General features: G+C 39.0%; 1 protein-coding gene across 3 annotated transcripts in view; it reads right to left on the reverse strand.

Annotated features, from left to right (window-relative positions):
* Positions 1–20,148, reverse strand: part of GRID2 (glutamate ionotropic receptor delta type subunit 2) — a 1,644,075-nt gene extending 1,623,927 nt beyond the window's left edge. For 2 of the 3 annotated variants that reach the window (XM_027544060.1, XM_027544061.1), the window contains exon 1: positions 19,629–20,129. In XM_027544060.1, coding sequence (XP_027399861.1) covers positions 19,629–19,716 — 88 coding nt within the window. In that variant the 5' untranslated portion in view covers positions 19,717–20,129. Of the gene's footprint in view, positions 1–19,628 lie in introns of all 3 variants that reach the window. The other variant, XM_027544059.1, reaches the window with a different exon arrangement.
* Positions 20,149–22,151: the final 2,003 nt, after the last annotated feature.

Raw genomic sequence — 22,151 nt, forward strand, 5'->3', positions numbered from 1 at the left:
TGTTTCTACTGGATTAAGCATTGGCAGTACGTATTATATAAACAGCCTGAAAAGCTAGACTCTAAACAAAGACAGAGAGACAGAAAGACTGGCTGATATGGATCTGCTCCATTCCTCTTCAGTGCAACCAGTGTTTTTACACACATGCAGACACACTGCTTCTGCTGTCACATTTTCCTGACTGCAGATCCATGTTTTCAAACATTTCTTATCTGAGAACACAGATCCTTAACCATAAAATAGAGTCTTCTGAGACACTTATAAAATGAGGCCTGAAGTCTCAACAAGATCCCTCTAGTCCCATTTCAGGCTTTTCTTCACCATTCTAGGAGGACAATTTTCCCCCCTTCAGCTAACTGTTTGTAGATAACATGAAATTAAAGGATACACAATTTTATGGAAATATTTTAACCCTTCCATGTAATTCTATGAATTTATATAAGGAGATTCTACTTGAAATATGAAACTATAAAAGCAATCATGCACAAGTAATTTAAATTTTCATATTTTTATTTTACTTTGATAACATAAAATATCAAAGATCACTGCATTTTAAAGTTGTTTTGATTGGAAATGGGTATCAAATAAATTAACAGCACTAGTCTCTTAATATTAGTCCCAGACCTTGATTAAAAATATGTATGGTCATATTATGAAATGAGAATGAAGATATACACTTTTAAAAATCAGTAATAGTCTCCATTTACCATTCGATTTCTTTATAGTTCAAGATTTACGAATAATAAATGAGGCTATAGTTCCTTTACACCCCGTGGTGCCTAATCCTTATACTGTATTGTCTGAAATTCCTGAACGGGCCAAATATTTCTCAGTAATTAATTTAAAGGATGCCTTCTATTCCGTGCCTTTGGCGGAAGAAAGTCAATTTCTTTTTTTTTTTTTTTTTTTAATTTTATTTTTAAACTTTACATAATTGTATTAGTTTTGCCAAATATCAAAATGAATCCGCCACAGGTATACCTGTGTTCCCCATCCTGAACCCCCCTCCCTCGTCCCTCCCCATACCATCCCTCTGGGTCGTCCCAGTGCACTAGCCCCAAGCATCCAGTATCGTGCATCGAACCTGGACTGGCAACTCGTTTCTTACATGATATTTTATGTGTTTCAATGTCATTCTCCCAAATCTTCCCACCCTCTCCCTCTCCCACAGAGTCCATAAGACTGTTCTATACATCAGTGTCTCTTTTGCTGTCTCGTACACAGGGTTATTGTTACCATCTTTCTAAATTCCATATATATGCATTAGTATACTGTATTGATGTTTTTCCTTCTGGCTTACTTCACTCTGTGTAATAGGCTCCAGTTTCATCCACCTCATTAGAAAGTCAATTTCTATTTGCCTTTGAAGACCCTACGCAGCCAGCTTCTCAGTTAACCTGGACAGTTTTGCCCCAGGGATTTCGTGACAGTCCTCACTTATTCGGACAAAGTTTGTCACGGGATCTACAAAACTTTAATAGCTCTGAAGCAGTGGTGTTACAATATGTAGATGATATTTTGCTCTGTGCTGAGACAGAGGAAGCTTGTTCACGAGCCTCAGAAGATTTCTTAAACTTTCTGGCAGACTGTGGTTACAAGACATTAAGAGAAAAGGCTCAGCTTTGTCAACAATCGGTTAGATATCTGAGCCTAATCATATCAGAAGGGACTAGGGCCATAGGCCCTGAGAGAATTAAACCGATACTAAATCATCCCCTACCTATGACTTTAAGACAATTGAGAGGATTTTGGGGAATCACAGGTTACTGTCGCATTTGGATTCCGGGTTATGGGAAACTTGCCCAGCCTTTATATAAACTTATAGCTGAAACTCAGCAGGCCCAAACCAACAAACTGGTTTGGTCTCCAGAAACTCAAAAGGCTTTTAAAGTTCTTCAGACTGTTCTCCTGCAAGCTCCAGCTCTGAGCTTGCCCACAGGGTCAGAATTTAATTTGTTTGTCACTGAAAGAAAAGGTGTGGCATTGGGAGTTTTGACACAACCCCGAGGGCCTCACCAACAACCTATTGCTTATCTAAGCAGAGAATGAGATGTAGTTTCACGTGGGTGGCCCCACTGCCTAAGAGTAATTGGGGCAGCGGCTTTATTAGCACCTGAAGCTTTAAAAATAATTAATGGACGAAACCTTACTGTACTGACTTCTCATGATGTGAGTGAAATCTTAACTTCTAAGGTTAATATTTGGATGACAGACAGTAGGCTTCTTAAGTATCAGTCATTGTTGTTAGAAGGACTAAGCTTAAAGTTTGTGGAAATTTAAATCCTGCCACTTTCCTTCCTGAGAAGGAAAATGAAACACCTGATCACGATTGTTCTCAATTCCTAACTTTAAACTATGCAGCTCAGGAGGATCTAAAGGATACCCCATTAGACAATCCTGACATGAAAATATTTACAGATGGCAGTTCTTTTGTTCGAGATGGAAAGCGTAAAGCAGGTTACGCCATGGTGACTGCTAAACAGGTTTTGGAAGCAAAATCTCTCCCCCAGGGAACCAGTGCTCAGTTAGCAGAGCTTGTGGCTCTGACCCGAGCTCTAGAGTTAAGCAAAGGGCAGCGGATGGGCCTGATAATCTATGTGAGTCTACTTCTGCTGACTCCAAAAATCCTGAGTCTGCCGTTGGATCCTCAAGACAATGTCTTCCTGTCCTGGGCTCACTCCTATGCTGCATTCCACAATCGGTCTAACTGCTGGGTCTGTGGAGCACTCCCCTCTTCGTCAGTGGAAGGCTTCCCGTGGTGGACATCCCCACTTCAAGGAAAAGACTTTCTCCAAGTCTGTGAATACCTTCGACAACAATCACATGCGATGCCTCTTCTTCATCTGATGACATCTACCAACCCTAAAATGGACTGGTGCAATACTTTGTACTTTAACTATAGACATAATGTGACTTTTAATTTTGATTCTGATTGTTTTGTTTTTGCTGTTTGCTCCCTACATCTATAATTGTATAACTGGAATTGTTTCTAGCCGCATGAAAGCTTTTAAGTTACAAATGGTTGCTCAAACTCCTGCTACTGCTGTAGTTTCCTCCAACTACTATTTGGGGTCCCTGGATCAGATATCCTCAATATGAGGATTAGGAGAATATGTTGCCTCACCAATTTAGAGACATTGCCCCTTGTCAGCTCGGAAGTAGTTACAGAACGAGAACGACACCCCTTTTCCCTAGGCAACATAATTCTCCTAAAAGAAAAGGGGGGAATGAGAGAGTCAGTTCCTAGGCAGGTTGATAGGGAGTCTAGGGGTCCCCAAGGAGAGAGGGGTCTGGAATTCTCAAGGAGGAAGAAAGGACAAACTTTTTTTCTTTCTCCACATTCCTTAGGATTATATAACAATAATGTATCCTGCCTAAGGACAGTCTTTGGATTCAACCTTCTGTTATCTTAAAATGTTAATTATGGGAGTAGACTTGGTCTTTACAAGGATGTATCTTGCCTGAGGACCGTGTTATCTTAAAATGTAAATTATGTGAGTAGGTCTGATGAGGTCTTTACAACCTCCAGATATTCTTTGGATTGTATAACTTCATTGTTAACACTAGCAAGCGGGTACTCTTTCTGCCCTCGTCTGATGCCTATGTCAGAAGCTTTCTCCATCTCCTTTATACTTTAATAAAACTTTATTACACAAAAAAAAAATAAAAAAATAAAAATCAGTAGTAGCATTTGGAAAATTCTGAAAGAGATGGGAATACCAGACCACCTGACCTGCCTCTTGAGAAACCTATATGCAGGTCAGGAAGCAACAGTTAGAACTGGACATGGAAAAACAGACTGGTTCCAAATAGGAAAAGGAGTACGTCAAGGCTGTATATCGTCACCCTGCTTATTTAACTTATATGCAGAGTACATCATGAGAAATGCTGGGCTGGAGGAAGCACAAGCTGGAATCAAGATTGCTGGGAGAAATATCAATAACCTCAGATATGCAGATGACACCACCCTTATGGCAGAAAGTGAAGAGGAACTCAAAAGCCTCTTGATGAAAGTGAAAGAGGAGAGTGAAAAAGTTGGCTTAAAGCTCAATATTCAGAAAACTAAGATCATGGCATCTGGTCCCATCACTTCATGGCAAATAGATGGGGAAACAGTGGAAACAGTGTCAGACTTTATTTTTCTGGGCTCCAAAATCACTGTAGATGGTGACTGCAGCCATGAAATTAAAAGACACTTACTCCTTGGAAGGAAAGTTATGACCAACCTAGATAGCATATTGAAAAGCAGAGACATTATTTTGCCAACAAAGGTCCATCTAATCAAGGCTATTATTTTTCCTGTGGTCATGTATGGATGTGAGAGTTGGACTGTGAAGAAAACTGAGCGCCGAAGAATTGATGCTTTTGAACTGTGGTGTTGGAGAATACTCTTGAGAGTCCCTTGGACTACAAAGAGATCCAACCAGTCCATTCTAAAGGAGATCAGCCCTGGGTGTTCTATGGAAGGAATGATGCTGAAGCTGAAACTCCAGTCCTTTGGCTACCTCATGCAAAGACTTGACTCACTGGTAAAGACTCTGATGCTGGGAGGGACTGGGGCAGGAGGAGAAGGGGACGACAGAGGATGAGGTGGCTGGATGGCATCACTGACTCGATGGACATGAGTGTGAATGAACTCTGGGAGTTGGTGATGGACAGGGAGGCCTGGTGTGCTGCGATTCATGGGGTCACAAAGAGTCCGACACGACTAAGCGACTGAACTGAACTGAATATCATTTAGAAGAAATAATTCTGAACTGTCAAATAAGTATACACAGAAACTAAGAATCATAAGGCCCTTATGCAGAAATATCATTTTCTGAATGTAAATAGTTGAAAATTATTTTAAACGATTCACATATTAAATAGGAAATAACACTATGTGCATTGGATCTGAAGGAAAAGTTAAAAAAGAATGACCACTTCTCTAAATTTTTTAATAGTTTTTCTCCTGTAATTGAGATCTAATCTTACTGCATGGAGCCTATTATACAGAGTGAAGTAAGCCAGAAAGAAAAACACCAATACAGTATACTAACGCATATATATGGAATTTAGAAAGATGGTAACAATAACCCTGTATATGAGACAGCAAAAGAGACACTGATGTATAGAACAGTCTTTTGGATTCTGTGGGAGAGGGAGAGGGAGAGGGTGGGATGATTTGGGAGAATGGCATTGAAATATGTATAATATCATATATGAAACGAGTCGCCAGTCCAGGTTTGATGCACAATACTGGATGATTGGGGCTGGTGCACTGGGATGACCCAGAGTGATGGTACGGGGAGGGAGAAGGGAGGAGAGTTCAGGATGGGGAAAACATGTATACCTGTGGCGGACTCATTTCGATATTTGGCAAAACCAATACAATATTGTAAACTTTAAAAATAAAATAAAATTAAAAAAAAAAAAAAAGAATGACCAGAAAAAGTTACCGTTTTTAGATCAAAACAGAATTGATCACTATGGAGAATGGCTTTTTTTCCCTCCATCTGAGGCAGGAAGCAGGAGGGTATTGGGAAGCTGCTGTCTGGGATATAACACTTCACAATCATGCCAAAATAATTTTGAATTCAGTCCAAACTCAAGTTTCTTTACTCTTTCTCGGTCTCCTGTGTTGGTGAACAGCATGAGCCTCCACTAAGTCACTCAAGATAGTACTTGAGAATGATGTTAGACTTTCCTCTTTTACACCCACTTCTAAAGAATGACTGGAGAAGGAAATGGCAACCCACTCCAGTGTTCTTTCCTGGAGAATCCCAGGGACAGGGGAGCCTGGTGGGCTGCCATCTATGGGGTCACACAGAATGGGACACAACTGAAGCGATTTAGCAGCAGCAGCAGCAGCAACTAAAGAATGACTGAGTTGATAAATTATTCTCCCCTCTAAGCAAATTCTCCTCTCCATTCCCATTTGCAGTAGCTGGGCACAACCCTTCACCAATAATCACCCAGAGTACTGCCAAAGTCTTCTCTGGTCTCCATCTACCACACTACCACTATAAACAGCTTATAACACAAAGCTAGACATCTCTTAGCCTAAGTTTGTTTGTGTGTTCTTTTTTTTTTTTACAGAATTACTGTAGACCTCAAAAGGATCTTCCTAACTTCCAGACTCCTCTCTTGCCCTATCCTTCACTGTAACAATGTTTCAATGGTAGAATTGCTTACCATTTCCCTCTCTTGCCAGACTACAACTTGGCAGACTACAACTCCACAGTTTAGGCCACAGCATGTTCTGTTTGCTTTCTCATGACAATGGTAAACAGATTTTGCTTTCCATGAGGGCCAATGTTTAAGGTAGGATAACTTACAAAGACCACCTTTTTTTCTCCCACTCAAACTGAATGAAAATAGTTGAGTCCCATTTATATATATTAATGACCACTATATATCCGTGTGCTTCATAAATTTTTTTAAGTACAATATATTCAAATATTTCCTTAAATGATGGATAATGTAGCATCAGCTAGAAACCAACCGGGAATATACAATACAGTATTCAATTTATTCAGTATTCAATTTATATTGATACACAGTCAATCCAACATAGTTTTCGCAAAATTATCTAAAGTATTATCTAAAGTACAGCTAAAATCCATATTTTCTCTGTAAAAGTGTCACTGTAGATATGGCACTTTGAACTGAGCTAATCCCTGGGGTCTTGGCTATCAGTAGCATTACCCCTAAAGGACATTCTTTTCCCAGTAATAATATTTTTCATCCTGCTCCAAGACTGTCATTCAGAGTATTCCTCCTTGGTGGCCTGGAAGCTTCATTCCTCTTATAAACTCAGCAGCCAAGAGCAAGTTCTAGCCTTAGAATCTGGGCAATATTTTGAGAAAATAAAACGGTTTCTTCTCAGCAAGCCTGTGCATATGAGCATTCAGGGGCTGATTTTCCGGTTTATGGATTATCTAAAACCCTTTGCTCCTTCCTTGCTTTTGGCCATTTTACTGCTCATTAGCATTGCTACTGAAGGATGGACAGGAAAAATAAAAGAAAGAATCAGAGCAGCCAGTTTTGCTATTTATTAACCACTTATCAACCACTACAAGAACTCCTGTGGAGAAAAATAGAAATATTGGAGAGTTCGTTTTCAAACTGTTATTTTCAATTTTCAATGTTTGTCCTATTCTCAATGATATCCACAGAATTAAAAGCTTGCATAAATATGTTTTCCCAACAAAACTTACTTGATTTGTAAAGTTAAGTAGTTTTACTTTTTCTATTAGGAAATTTTCTTTTATTTGCTATAATATAAAATTGTCATTTTCACTGAGGAGGTTATTATACATTAGAAGAAAATACCAATTAGTAATACAAGATAATAGTATACTTATAACTCTAAAACTAAAAAAAAAAAATGTAATTTAATTTCTCCATACCCAAGAAACCAAGCTTAATAATATGATATGTGGCATTAAATTTAGAAAGAATTGCATTCATTTTATTAATTACAATATAGACAGTGAAAGTTGCTCAGTTGTGTCCGACTCTTTGCAACCCCATGGAATTCTCTAGGCCAGACTACTGGAGTGGGGAGCCTTTCCCTTCTCCAGGGGATTTTCCCAAATTGGGGATCAAACTCAGGTTGTCTGCATTACAGGCATATTCTTTACCAGCTGAGCCACAAGGGAAGGCCAATTACAAGATAACTAGATCTAAAAGCCATCTCCTCTTTTACTTGACCTAAAAGCATAACTACTGATATCCATAGAAGGGAAAAAAAGGAAAAGAGATAAAAATAACAGAGACTTTCCCTTAGCTCTGACTATGGCATGACTACATTGACTTTGTAGCCTATGAAGTAAAACAAGGTTAATAATTAGCCATCATGAAGCTGAGGAAGGAGATTTCTATTATAAATGAAGACTTTCTATAGGTGGCAATCTCCTTATCCCATCCATATATTTCTTCTGAAATATATGTTTGCTTTATGGCAACTTAAGGGCAACATAATGGTGGCATTTAGTGAATTATCACATATTCCAGTGCCATAATAGACCACAGTCATCCAATGAGTCCTAAATTGCTCTACATTCAGTCTCCAAAGTACTATCTCAGAAAGCACATATACTTCAAAATTCTTAAAGGATGGGAAGCATGTCTTATGTGTGTGTATTAGTGGCTTAGTCGTGTCCGACTCTTTGCAACCCTACAGTCTATAGCCCGCCAGGTTCCTCTGTCCATAGGATTCTCCAGGCAAGAATACTGGAGTGGGTTGCCATTTCCCTCTTCAGGGGATCCTCCCGACCCAGGGATAGAACCCAGGTCTCCTGCATTGCAGGCAGATTTTTTACCATCTGAGCCACCAGGGAAGCCCAGGTCTTCCATGAATACATATTGAACTGTGTACACAATAGGTGTTCAGTAAGCACTGAATCAAAAAATTCACATGATTTTCATGTAACATTTAAAATGTTTTTTTCTGCAAATAGAATATGAGGATGTAGATCATGATTTCTCTGCTTGAAAATAATGAATTATAAAAAAATGTGCAAAACCCAACACGACTGCACCACCAGGAAACCAAAGAGTAATCCCTCTCAAGTCTGGGCATGAGTCACCTTCCACACTAATGACTTGTTAATTTTTTTTTTTATTTCACATTTTTTTAAAGTAGAAATTTATAATGGTTTTTATAAAGGGCATGCCTCCCTTGGGCTATGCTGAGAGTTGCTGGTATTTCTAAGAAGAAAATTCCCTATTTTCTGTTACCACCTTCAAAGAAGTAGCAAAGAAGAAATCTGGGCTGAAGAGCAAGATAGTAATTGCCACTATACCACTAACATAATTGTGTTGGTTGTCAGATTGCAGAAATTATAGAAGAATCAGTCTTTCAAATTTGAATTCACCATGAACTACATGCCACGGAACAACAGAACTCTCTTGTCCCAGTTTAGTTCCAAAGGTATTACCTAGCCTACAGTTTTTAAGATAATAAGCCCATATAAAACGTGCTCCTGGTGGGGCCTGTCATTTTAATGATGTCAAGGTTAAGTATACTAAGCACATCACCAATTTTAGGGGCTCATTCCAAGTTAAATTTGAATTTAAATCTGTTAAGCATTTCTTTCAAATGATTATATTTCACCACCCAGGAAGGCAAGAACTAGCAATTTTAAAATATCTTTTGATGTTATATACTTCATTAATCATGTTCCTCAGCTCCAGCCATAACACAGCTTGCCTTCTTTATCAGTCATTGCTGTGCCCAAACCAGAGGACTCCTATGCCCTCACTGTTCATGTATTCTATGCTTATACATTAATAGATGTAACCAAGCAGAAACAAACATGTGATAGTCACATTACATTGTTTCCATAAGACAAATGTTTTATAGAGGAGATACCACTGTAAATGACAAAGAACACAGAAAAATAAAATGTATCTGTTATTGGCATTCTTATTTTAATACAAATATTCTTATTTTAGCTAAAAAATCAATACATAACTTATGTATATTAGTAGGAGACCAGTAAAAGAACTCAGATTCATTTTCAGAAGGCTGAATTCTGAGGTTAGAAAATGTGCAACATTTTCTTTCCTCATTTTCACCTATGACTAAAGATCAGTTATGGTATAGCACAAATAGAAGTGAAAGTTCCATAAAAGGAAATATTTAAATGTGTTACTGAAAATTAATATCATATGAATTTATCTATTTAACTTCTATGTGGCAATATGTACTGCCTTTTGAAAAAACTACACTCAATAATGGTTCCAAACTGATTTAAGTAAATTGAATGCATAATAAAATTTACTTAGAGGAAACTTTTATTCAATTCAAATGTGTCTATTTTAATGAGAGGCTTTTATGCTATCTTAATGTTATTTTAATGCCATTTATATAGGAATATGGTGTGTCCCTAAAATTAACAAATACTAAAATACTAAATGTTGATTCTACTTGTAATGGTATATCAATACTCCATAAAATATAATACATTCATAATTTCAGGTAAAAATTTTTTGTCTAAATTTGAGTGCTAATATGGGAAACCACATGAAGCAAAACTGCAGAACAACTAACTGATTCTGTTTCAGAGAGGACATATTAATATAAGTTTCTTTGTCTAAATCCACTGGCATTGGCCCAGTATCACTTGGCCAGAGATTACAAAACTAAAAAAAAAAACATAAACAACAATCAAAAACAAAAACACAATGCTATTTGAACATGTGTTATCTAAATTCAAGAATCCAATAGGACTGAATTAAAATGAACATTTTATTTTGAATCCTCTTACTGAAAATTTTCTTATGATTTAAACTTTAAAAAATTACTAAATATCCAAACTTTGATCATTAAAAACAAAATCTTCCCTTTACCTCGTATTCCCACCACCACCATACCCTTTTGTCCCTTAAAGCAAAGCTCATAGAATTCCTCAAGTCCCATTAAGTCTTTGATTCCTTGCCAATCTGTATGTTGTCACTTCAGTGCACTGAAAGCAATTTTGTCAAAGTCACTTTTGTCCTCAACATTTCTAAACCCAGTAGTCAAGTTTCAGTTTTCATCCATAAAATTTGACAGAATTTCTGGTTTTCTCCTTGAAATACTTTCCTCGCTTGGCTTACAGAACACACCATATTCCTAGCTTTCTTCTTAACTCACAGGTCACACATCTTTCTCTTCTCCTAGATTCTCACCCTGACCTCTACACTTTGGAACACCCTTTGGTATATAATCTTTGACCTCTTCTTTTTGCATAATTATTCCTTAAGTGTACTATCCTCTCCCATTGCTTTAAAGATCATGTCTGTAATGATGAATTCTTAATGTGCAGCTTGAATTCCTAACTTCCCCCCGAAATTCTAGACTAATGTAATCAATTACCAACTTAAATTCTCAAATTTGATGTCTAATAGAAATATCAAATGTAATAAATGTAAATTTTGACTTTTATCTAAAACTTACCCATTGCCCCATGTTTGCAATTTTAGTCACCTGCTTGCTTAGGTAAAATACTTCAGAAACCTCATTATTGTCTCTGGATTTCTCCCAGCAGAAGTTTCATTGGAAAATCCTATTTCTTTTATAAACTTCAAAATACATCCAACAATCTTAAACTGCTCAACTAACTCAGCAACAAACTATTAGAATAGTTCAATTTAGTACTGTCAAATGGTAGTACATAATAATGTTCCTATGACTACTTCAATCAGTTCTACCAAGCAGATATACTTATCTTTCTAAAACACAAAGTTTTACATAGCATGTGTTTGATCTCAACTCTCCAGAGGGCATCCTATATACTCAGATCTAAATACCATATCATGACTTATAAGCTATGATAGGATCTTCCCAATTTGCCTCTTAGACTTATTTCCTTCTACTTTCTGCTTTGCTCTCTACACATTTGTTTCACACTGACTTTTAAGATGTTCCTTAAATGAATTAAGCAGATTCCTTAGTGTCTTATCTCAGGGCAGCTGCCTTTGCTATGCCCTCTGGCTGAAATCCTTTTTCATCAGATACCCACAAGGCTAATTTCCTTTTTTGGAATCAAGTCTCTGCTCCAATAATCATCTCTTCAGGAGGTCTTACCAGACCACCCTACTCAAAATACAGTGCCATTCCTTCATTTTTCTTAAAAGCATTTATCACTACCTGACATTATAACATGTATTTCCTTATTTATCTGGCTGCTACCCCCATGAGAGTGCAATTACTTAAATATAAGGGCATATTAGTTTACTTGTTTGACATTTTAAATCCAGGACCTAAAAAACAGTAGTTCATAAAGTTCATATGAACAGTAGTTCATATCATCCAATGTCTGTTGGATGATATACTATTCTCCCAAAGAGCATACATACAGCATATTGATAATAATATATACCTTACCCTGTGGGTTTAAGGAACTAACTTAAAGAATTATAATGATTTTGATAATGAAACAATCACGTTTTCAAGATTACTTGGGAAAAATCAAGTATTCGGAGCAATAAAATAAAATTCAGAGCAATAAAATTATTATTTTAAAAACTACTTTGAATTATCTGGGGATGAAAAAAAATTTTACAGTTGTTTTAATAAAAATAATAACAATCTTTTTTCATGAATAAAAATATCTGTTAATAATGATCTTGATTATAGAGTAATTTTAAAATGTTTAACACACAGGGAGGCTTTTTGTGAGCTCCTTGTGCTTGCCTCTGGCTTCCTTCTATTCACTCAGGAAGGCTTTCAATGAGTAAACCCAGCCTCAGCTTCACAATGACAACCATTTCCTGAACAACAGTAAGGTAAAAGCAGGAATACCTGGGGCAGGAATCCAAAACAATGAAAACACTGAAGAAACACTGGCTGTTTCTTTTATACACTACATTTTTGAGTGGCGCCAAATGCATTCTAATATTCCTGATGCACTTCGACTTGGTAAATTCTAAGGGCTCCTGTAGTCCCTGCTGGTTAGAACATGACTACTCACTCCTCCAGTCATCCTGAAAGTACACTAGTATTGCGGGATACACTAGCACTGTATGTAACATCTAAATACTAACCCTAGAGAAAACAAACACAAAATGTAAAATAAGAAGAAAAACACCAATACAGTATACTAATGCATATACATGGAATTTAGAAAGATGGTAACGATAACCCTGTATATGAGACAGCAAAAGAGACACTGATGTATAGAACAGTCTTTTGGACTCTGTGGGAGAGGGAGAGGGTGGGATGATTTGGGAGAATGGCATTGAAACATGTATAATATCATCATATATGAAACAAGTCGCCAGTCCAGGTTCGATGCACTATACTGGATGCTTGCGGCTGGTGCACTGGGACGACCCAGAGGGATGGTATGGGGAAGGAGGTGGGAGGAGGGTTCAGGATGGGGAACACATGTATACCTGTGGCGGATTCATTTTGATATATGGCAAAACCAATACAATATTGTAAAGTTAAAAAATTAAATTAAATTAAATTAAAAAAAAAAAAACCCAGCTCTCCCTTCTGATACTGAAGTTATCTAGAATGTCTGATTAACAAATATACAATAATTCTTGTTAATACCAAAAAATCTTCATATTCAAAGTGAAAGTGAAGTCGCTCAGCCGTGTCTGACTCTTTGTGACCCTATACTGTAGCCTGCCAGGCTCCTCCATCTATGGGATTTCCCAGGCAAGAATATTGGAGTGGATTGCCATTTCCTTCTCCAGGGGACCTTCCACACCCAGGGATTGAACCTGGGTCTTCCGCATTCTAGGCAGACGCTTTACCGTCTGAGCCACCAGGGAAGTCATCTTCATATTAAGGGGTCCTTAATTTGAAGGTTTAAGGTTCTGTGATCCACCTATTCCCCTTGTATTTTTTTCAATTCACGCTAAACCTAACTATTAAAAATGGCTGTTTGAACCATACTTGACTGTATCTCTTCTGAAATATAGGAATTTGTCTTTATTTTAGGTCACGTAACTGTAGAGCTTAAATGAACATTAATCTAAAGCTTGTTTTAGGGTTAATAAAAATGAGGACTAAATAAAATAAATAGCTTCCTAATATAGTTCAATAAGTTATTGGTAAAATTGGCACTTAACCCTAAACACTCAAAATTCTAATCCAGAACACTGTTTACTGTCTTATATCCTCCTCCTGTTTTTCACATTTTCTAAAATTTCTGTCCACATCTAAATGCTAAAATTCACCAGTTGAAATGACCTAACTCCACAGATGCCTTCTTAATAACCAATCCCAGAATTACTCTAGTTTTTTTTCCCTTATCCTTCAGATATCCATCTGATCATTTTTACTATGAATTTTAATAATATATTATTCCAACTAGTCTATTAAATATTGGCACAGGGCAAGGTCTAACATAATATGATAAACTGTTCATTCATTTAACCCAGTATTCCATTCTCTAATTATGTGATTTGCCAACGTTAAAACTAATATACCAGGTCAAAGTTGACCTTAGTTTCATTCTCCATTAGTCTTATAATAGGATATGCCAAAAGAAAGATTTTTGCCTCTTAAACAAGTCAAATAAACAGGAAAACTTCTACTTGATAATAGACACTGGTTTCATATTAGCACACAAACCTGATGGTGCTTGTGGTAGTGGTAGTTGTGGTGGTGGTGTGTGTGTGGAAGAAACTGATATAATACATAAAACTTCATACTTCCCATGCCAAAATTATCTGAAAATATACATGATCATTCACAAAATTCAATGGTTGACATTTGTAAATATATTTATATTTGTGCCCATTTTCTTTTTCACAGCTCTGTATGTGTTTCATGTTATAAACATCAATCAGTTTGGGACCCAAAATGTTCCCTAGTTAACCAGTTACTAGTGTCTGTTTGAAAAAGTGAAGTCTCTCAGTCGTGTCCGACATTTTGCGATCCCATGGACTGTAGTCTACCAATGCTTCTCTGTCTATGGGATTTTCTAGGCAAGAGTACTGGAGTGGGTTGCCATAATGTCTGTTTAGACCAGCACTAGTAAGCGTATTTACATACTATTTGGAATTGTAGTTTTTCCATAGATAGTACAAGTGTAAGAGTATATTTCTGCTGTATTTTAATTTTGTGAAAAATTTACACCACTAAATCCAGCAATCGAATCTAGATAATATAGAATGTTGATATGTCCTAGAATTAAATTCTTACAAGAGTCGGGGATAGCATTTCTTTTTCTCGTTTGAAAATAAAGACCACCTGTACCCTAGAGTATCACAGTCCTAATGAAATGGCATCTTTTCCCTAAAATTAAAAAAGAAAAATAATTCATTTGATTTTCAAGTAGGACTACAAAGGAACAGCTCAGAATGCAGTGACACCTAATGGCAAAATTATCTTTATAGGGCCACAAATGTAACTTCTAATAAACACTATATTTGTAGTCAACCTAAGTAACACTACTCACCAATATGCTATTGTCTGAAATATCATGAAAATCTAATAGCAGCACCAAATACTTTACTTTTTAATACTAAAGTATTGCATGCAGGTGAAGGGAAACAACCTTCTGCATTAAAATGTGGTTTTAAAATTACATATTTTTGAGATAAACTTGCAGTATGGTGAACTGAGCCTTAGCGATTAGAATTAAATATAATGCACCTTCCATTACTCTTAATAACCTCAACTGGTTTATATTGTTAAGTTGAAAGTTAATGATCTTGATTTTTATTCATATTTGAATTAAAATTTATAGGAGCTACTTATCAGATGTACATTTCACTTGGAGTAGAAAGCAAAGGTCCTCAGTGTAATGGCTTATTAATCATGTCACAGTTGATATTGTTGATTAATAACACTGTCTAACTTAATGCACATCTGAATTGCACTTCAAATAACTGTATTATTGATACAAAAAAGTATACATTATAAAGTATACCCCAATTTTATATCCAGAAGTTACTTCTTAATACTCTCTAGAAGTTTATAATATAACTTATCTATAACTTAGGAAGCAAACAACTATTGTAAATCATAAAAGGATAACTTAAATTACTGAAATGTCTTATACAGTAGAGAGTTCTTGATGACTCCTGAAGGCTGTCATTAACCAATGCAAATCATGTGAAGAGTTGAAAAAAAAACAATTTGACAGAAGACACAGTACAACTTCTGGAAATGCCACAACATTCTCTATTTGATAAAATTGTCCTCAGTGCAGCAGTAATGAAAATTGATGCTTTAAACTTGCCATCAATTATATTTATAATGTTTATAATGTGGTGACACATTTTATTCACCCATCAGTTTTGTACTTTAAACTTTCTCATGATGAAAACATTCTGTGAATTGTCTTAGGCTTCTCAAACATGTCATAGTTGATGATTATGGTCTCAGAGGACAAAGTATCATTTGCTTATGAGAAAAACATGCATAAGTGCTTTATTTATATTCCCTGTTGGCATAAGGTATTTTACCATGACCGATAGCAATAAAAATACGCTTGTGGTTTTTGTAATATATGAATAAGTACACTGTTTGAGTGTTCCCTTGTAGAGATATGTAACTGAGGATGGCTCATCTCAATCAGTTCTGTGGGCACAGGAACCAGATAAGAAATGAGCACACATTAAACCGTTAAAACATGAGATCCTCTGTATTAGATATGAAGTAAGACACAAACTGTGCGGTTGACTGGAAATGCCACCTAATCCCTGCTTAATTAAAGCAGTGCTCTAAACTCCTGTTGTGTTTAGGGAGTAAAGAGTGTGGGACGACTGATGTATGAAGAAAATAGCAGTCAGCGTGGCTAATCTCAAAGACTTTGGAGCTTTCTAGCTACATAAATCAGAGCGACTTTTGAATAGCCTCATAAAACACAACATCATTGCCATTCCACTCACGACTTTTTGGTTCTTCCTACAGAATGCAGATCATTAGGAAACTTCTAAGCAATCAAGTAATGTGAGTCTGATGAAATTACTCAATCAATGCACAAGCTCAAAGTAGAAGCATAATTCAAAATTGCACAGATATTATACGTCAAAAGACCTTTCCTTGTGTGGGGGGCAAAGAAGATCACAACTGAGGTGATTTATTTCCAAACACTGTGCATGTACTGCATGTACATGTGTATGAAACAAGAATATTGTAATTATCAATTATCTTTAAAATACAATTTAACAGAAATTCAAAGTAATTACATTAGTTCATTTTGACTAATAAATATTTTCATTTAAATTATTAGAGTTTAACCATTATATCTCATCATTGCAGTCAACTAATGTGCTCAAAAACATATGAATTTAAAATATACAATTGATTTTATTAAAAAATACCTGCATGAAATAAAAACAAAGAGGAAGAAGAGACGGTTTTCATACACACACTTTGGTTCAATACCAAAAAGATTCAATATTTAAAGAACCTATTAGAGCAGTGTCTTTTTATCTTTCCAGCTCGCCTGAACTACATATTGCAGCTACTTTCTACCTGAACACATCACATGAGGCTGTGAAAACCTTTCATTTCTGCATATCTCTTTATATCTATAGAGTTGAAATATTCACTTCCCCTCCAGTTTCATCACTTTTATCCCTTTAGTCCTAAAATATGTTTGCCATAAGCATATTTCTCACAATTAAATACTTAAATGAAGACTACCCCCCTAAAGATAATTATCTTTTCCTACTCAACCAAGTAAGCTGATCCAAAGACTATTAACTGATACTTTAAAAATTTTGACATAGCTAGTCAGTTTTTAATTCATTATAGTTTAGCTAGGATGGGGGTGGAAGAGAAAGAGGATTTTAACCTCTGACGTGAACATAAATTACACTTGATCATTTTTTTTTAATTTAGGAGGTAACATTTTTCAGTATGTTATAAAAGATATGAAGCATCTGAAACAACCATCAATTTGCTAGTTTCATGGCAATATTAGGTAGTCTATAAAGAAGGTAATTCTCTTGTGTAATGTACTAAATGAATTCAAGTCAAATTATCTGAGAATTAAATATTTATTTCAGTAATATCAATATATACATTTAATGCATACAATCAGCTTTCTAAAGAAATCTCTAATTTGTACACAGTAACTTGGGGTGGCAGGTCAGGTTATAAATAAGTAAGCCATGTCATACTGACTGATAGACCTCAAAGGAAAAAATACAATAGTTGTGTTCTATTTTGAAACAAATACCCAGACTGCATTGCAAGATAGTATTTACCTGGTAGAGGACAGTAACAGCTGCAGGTGTTTGCAAGTAAAGTACTTATTGTGTAGACCACTGAATAAGCAATAAAATAAGCATTTACCCACACCCTCGCTTCTGAGCAATGAGGAGCATAAGGCAGAAACTCGTAAACACAATGTGAATGTAAAGGTACTGTGATAATATAAATCTGTATTCCTGCTTCAGTCATTTACAACTGGATATAAATTAAATGTACGTCATTTCTTTAACAGAGGATACGTCATTTCTGAACTCTTATCAGAACATTACTGAACCTCTCAATGAGGCCACAATTTCTCCCTGAAAAGTTCTGAACCCACAGGCACTGTTGCCCCCAAGCAAACTGTGATCTAGTAGGCAAGCTATCTAGTGATTAATTTACTAAATTACTACGTACAAGGTTTTCTGAACCCTGACCTTACTACTCCTCGCACAGGAACCTATATGGTTCTATTGATATAAACGATAGAGAATGGCAGACATGTTTACAAGACAGCCTCTGAGACCAAGAGAGGGAGCCCCCTGGAGCTGAGGCTGACCTCCGCGGGTTCACACACCAGAAATCCCTGGCTAGGGCAGACACAACCTCCACCTGCACTAGGTTCCCCTTTCAGAACGTAAGTGTGTGTGTGTGTGTGTGTGTTGGGGGGAAGAAGGGGTATGCGCGCGCGCGTGCCTGTCTGTGTGTGTTGCTCGGGGGAGGAGCAGGGGGACGGAATGGGGAGATGCTGCGACCCATCTGTCGCCTCAATTTGCAGACCATCAAACCGTGTGGACAGATAAAAGTCTTGTGCCCAGAAAAACTCCCCAAGAGGGGCCTCTCCTCAGCGCTACTGAACCTCGCTGGCCCGCGGACGCGAATTTCCGAAAAGGAAATCATCGCATTAACGTAGAGCAGGCTGCAAGAGCCCGTCTCCGTTCAGCTCTCACGGATTAGCAAGTGAGAAGAGTTGGAGCCTGAAGCCGCGAGCGCGGTGCATGATAATGACGCGCAGCCCCCACCCGCGCCCGCCCCCGCGCCAGCGCCCGCCGCGGCCAGTCCCGGCCCGTCTGGTTGCCAATAGGTGGGGCCACAAGCATCTCCAAGCCGGCTCGGCGTCCTTCCCGGAGTCAGGCCACCCCGAGCCCCAGCGCCTTTGCTCTCGGCCTAGCGCTGCAACTCGCGAGTTGACGGCGAGGCGAGGCAGGTGTCTGCGAGGCTGCCCACGAGGGCAGCCCGCGCGCCTCTGCTCCCGCTTTTCCCCCGGCGCCGGAGGCCAGGGCCGGCGAGCGCGAGCCGGGCAGCGAGGTGCGCGGCTCCCGGTCCTCGGCGACACGGCCGCCGGCCCCTCCCGTCACGGTGGCGGCTACTCGGCGCGAGTACCGCAAAGCCGAGAGGACAGCAAGAAGAGCAGGGGGCTGGAGGCGCCGCCAGCACCCCGTCACCGCCGCACGCGCTGCGGCGAACGCGGCCCGCTCACGTTGCAAAACCACCTGTTCGATCCGAAGGGAGCTCTCGCCCACCCCCACCGCCCACCCCCATCTCCCACCCCAGCTCTTTTCGCTTCGCAGATGACTCTCTGTTCCCCCCAAAGATATATATATATATATATATATATATTATTTTTTTTAATGGAGCAAATATGCATCCGGGAAAGAATATGGAAGGTAGAGTCGATGAAACTTCCTTTCCTCACACATTTAGAAGCCCCCAGCGCTCCCCGGCACACACGCACGCTGAGGTAAATTGAGACCCCACGCATCCAGCCCACGCTCCAGGATTCACCGCGAAACAACAGCACAAGTCCAGGTTCAGCATCCACATCCTTCCAGAAAACTGCACAAGTGTGAGGGAAGGGTAGCGGGAAGGGGCAATGAACCGAAGCCACCGCCAACGAGCCACACAGAGGGCGGAGAGGGGGAAGCAAAGGGAAAACGTCTGCGAAACCAAACGGTCAAAGTACCCACGGGCAGCACCAGCCCTTTCTTACCGATGTGAATGATCGAATCCGCATTCGCCGAGTCCCAGGTTCGAGACCACCAGACGGACAAAACCAAGAGCAAGGGGAAAACTTCCATCTCCTCCTAGGCTGATTCTCTTTTAGGATGTATTTTCTTTCGATGTTAAAAATAAATATATAAAAGTCCAAAGAGTTTGAGGTCACGATAGTTTAGCACAAGCTTTTTCTTTTTCTTTTCCTTTTTTTTCCCCCCTAAATTCCTATAACCAGACCAAAGCTTTTAATCGTCGCTGAGGAAGGCAGAGCGAGTAACAGAAAGAGCCCAGCCTGAGGAAACCTCCTTCGCGAAGCCGTGTCACTTGGAGGGGAATTTTGGCATCGCCAGAGTTGTTTGCAGTTTGGCTTTTTAAAAATGTATCCAGCCTCGTTGTTCTCGGGCAAGGGGGAGAGGCTGGAGCTCAGACCATCCCCATCGCTGCGCCGGGGCCGCGGGTCTCCGGTCCCAGCTCCGCCGCAACTTCCAACAGACCACCCCCCCAACCCCCCGCCTCACGCCGGATGTTCCCCTCCCCCTCCCCCCACCGAAAAAGCCCCCCTCCCCCCCGCCCCAACGGCCCGCGGAGAATCGCTGGTCTTCGCTGCCAAAATAAAATCTAAGTGGCAAGATTAGGAGATTCCGAGCGGAACAGCCAGATTCCAGTAGGGGGGGGGGAAAAACCCTCTCCAAGAGGGGTAGTAAAAGTGAACTTCAAGGTAATGCAGATAGTAATGCAGAGAAAATTCCCTTTCTGCGCGAGGCGGGAGCGGAGTTCGGCGAGGCGGGCCCGCGGAGCCGGTTCGCTGGGGCGCGGTGGCGGGGGAGTTGAGCCGGGTGCTAGCAGCGGGGCCGGGCCGGAGGAGGGAAGCTGCCGCGGGCTGCAGGATGCTTTTGGAGCGGTTCGCCTGGCGGGATGCAGGAAGCGAGCAAGGAGCGAGCCTGGCAGCTTCAACGCTAGACCCACGTTGCCTAGAAATGGATCACCTAGGAGAACGAGCGAGCCCGCGAGAGAGCGGTGCTATCAGGCGGAGAGGGGAAAACCGAGAGGAAGAGCTTCTCTCTAATAACCACCTCCTCCCCCTATCTGCAATACAAGGGAGAAACAAAATAGTGCTCTCATTTCCCTTGGAATCTTCAACCGGGACTGAGAAAAAGGCAGGACTCCAAGAGAAAAGACGTTGAAACCTTTTTTTTTTTTTTCCTTAAGGAGGTTAAAGCCAACCTAAAAAAGCCACCCCACTTATTTAACCTTGTTATTGCAATTCTCCAACAGGTATCAGACTTTTTCTAGTCTTTGCCTGGAATTAGTCACATCGGTTAAAAACAAATTAGGGACACCTGGTCACTAAGGGAAAAGGAGACCTAGAAAGCTTTTAATGAGATTTCAATTATAAAGTTATATATATATATATATATATATATATGAAAGGAGAGGGCGTGCTAATTACCTTTCATACAGTGATTTTTTTTTCTGTCTCCAGAGTATTTTTTAGGCAGTCGGGATAGAAAAAAGATAAAGAAGATCTTGACATTTTAAAAATTTAACAATTACGTGAAACAAAATGCATGCTTCAGTGAAACATTTGATAAAAACATTACATTAGCTAGCTCGCCACAGACCGTATACATTAATGCAGAATGAGGAAGTTGGTTGCTTCTCCATGGAAAGAGGTGAGAAAGTACTGAATGACAGCCTCCCAGTACCAGAATGAAAGGATTTTCTGCAAGCATTCTCCTTAAAATCCTGAGGATTGTGACTTCCTTTCTTCTAATGGTTAACTTGTATCCAGTCTGGCCTCATTTCAGACTGGAGATGTGTTAAGGAAACCAAGTGAGTAGTTGAGGCCAGGTATAAACAGGCCTAATATTTCAATTATAATTGGAATCTTTGGGGAATGTTGCTACTTGGCATTTATGGATATCAAACTCCTCAACCTTTGGAGCCCTCCCTTATCTCCAAATTTGGCAAATCTCTTCTTTTTACACTCTCGCTTGAGCACTTCTCTCTAGTCTGGTGTATTAGGCTATTATTTCGCCAAACATAATTGTATATCATCACCTCTGTGAGATGATTTCTTTCATTCACGTTGTGTATTTTTTAACTGAACATTCTGGGAAATGTGCTACCATATTGTTACTTAAGTTAACAATTCTGTTGAAAGGGCACCTATTCAGCCCCCCAACCACTCTCCTCAGCCACTTCAAGGGCTTAGTTCAAATTATACCCATGAAGTCATATCCAGTCCTTTAACATGGGAATCATATGGAATAAATGGATTCTCTGGCAGCTCAGCTATAAAGAATCTACCTGTAATGGAGGAGAATTGGTTTCAATCTGTTGGTTGGAAAGATCCCCTGGAGAAGGAAATGGCCACCCATTCCAGTATTCTTGCCTGGGAAATTCCATGGACATAGAAGGCATGTGGGTTACAGTCCATGCGGTTGTAAAACAGTCCTGCATGACTTAGAGACTAAACAACAGCATACGGAATAAACTCATCTTCCTGTGTTTTCAC

Source organism: Bos indicus x Bos taurus, chromosome 6 (assembly GCF_003369695.1).
Source record: "Bos indicus x Bos taurus breed Angus x Brahman F1 hybrid chromosome 6, Bos_hybrid_MaternalHap_v2.0, whole genome shotgun sequence".
In the NCBI taxonomy this organism is placed as follows: Eukaryota; Metazoa; Chordata; class Mammalia; order Artiodactyla; family Bovidae; genus Bos; species Bos indicus x Bos taurus.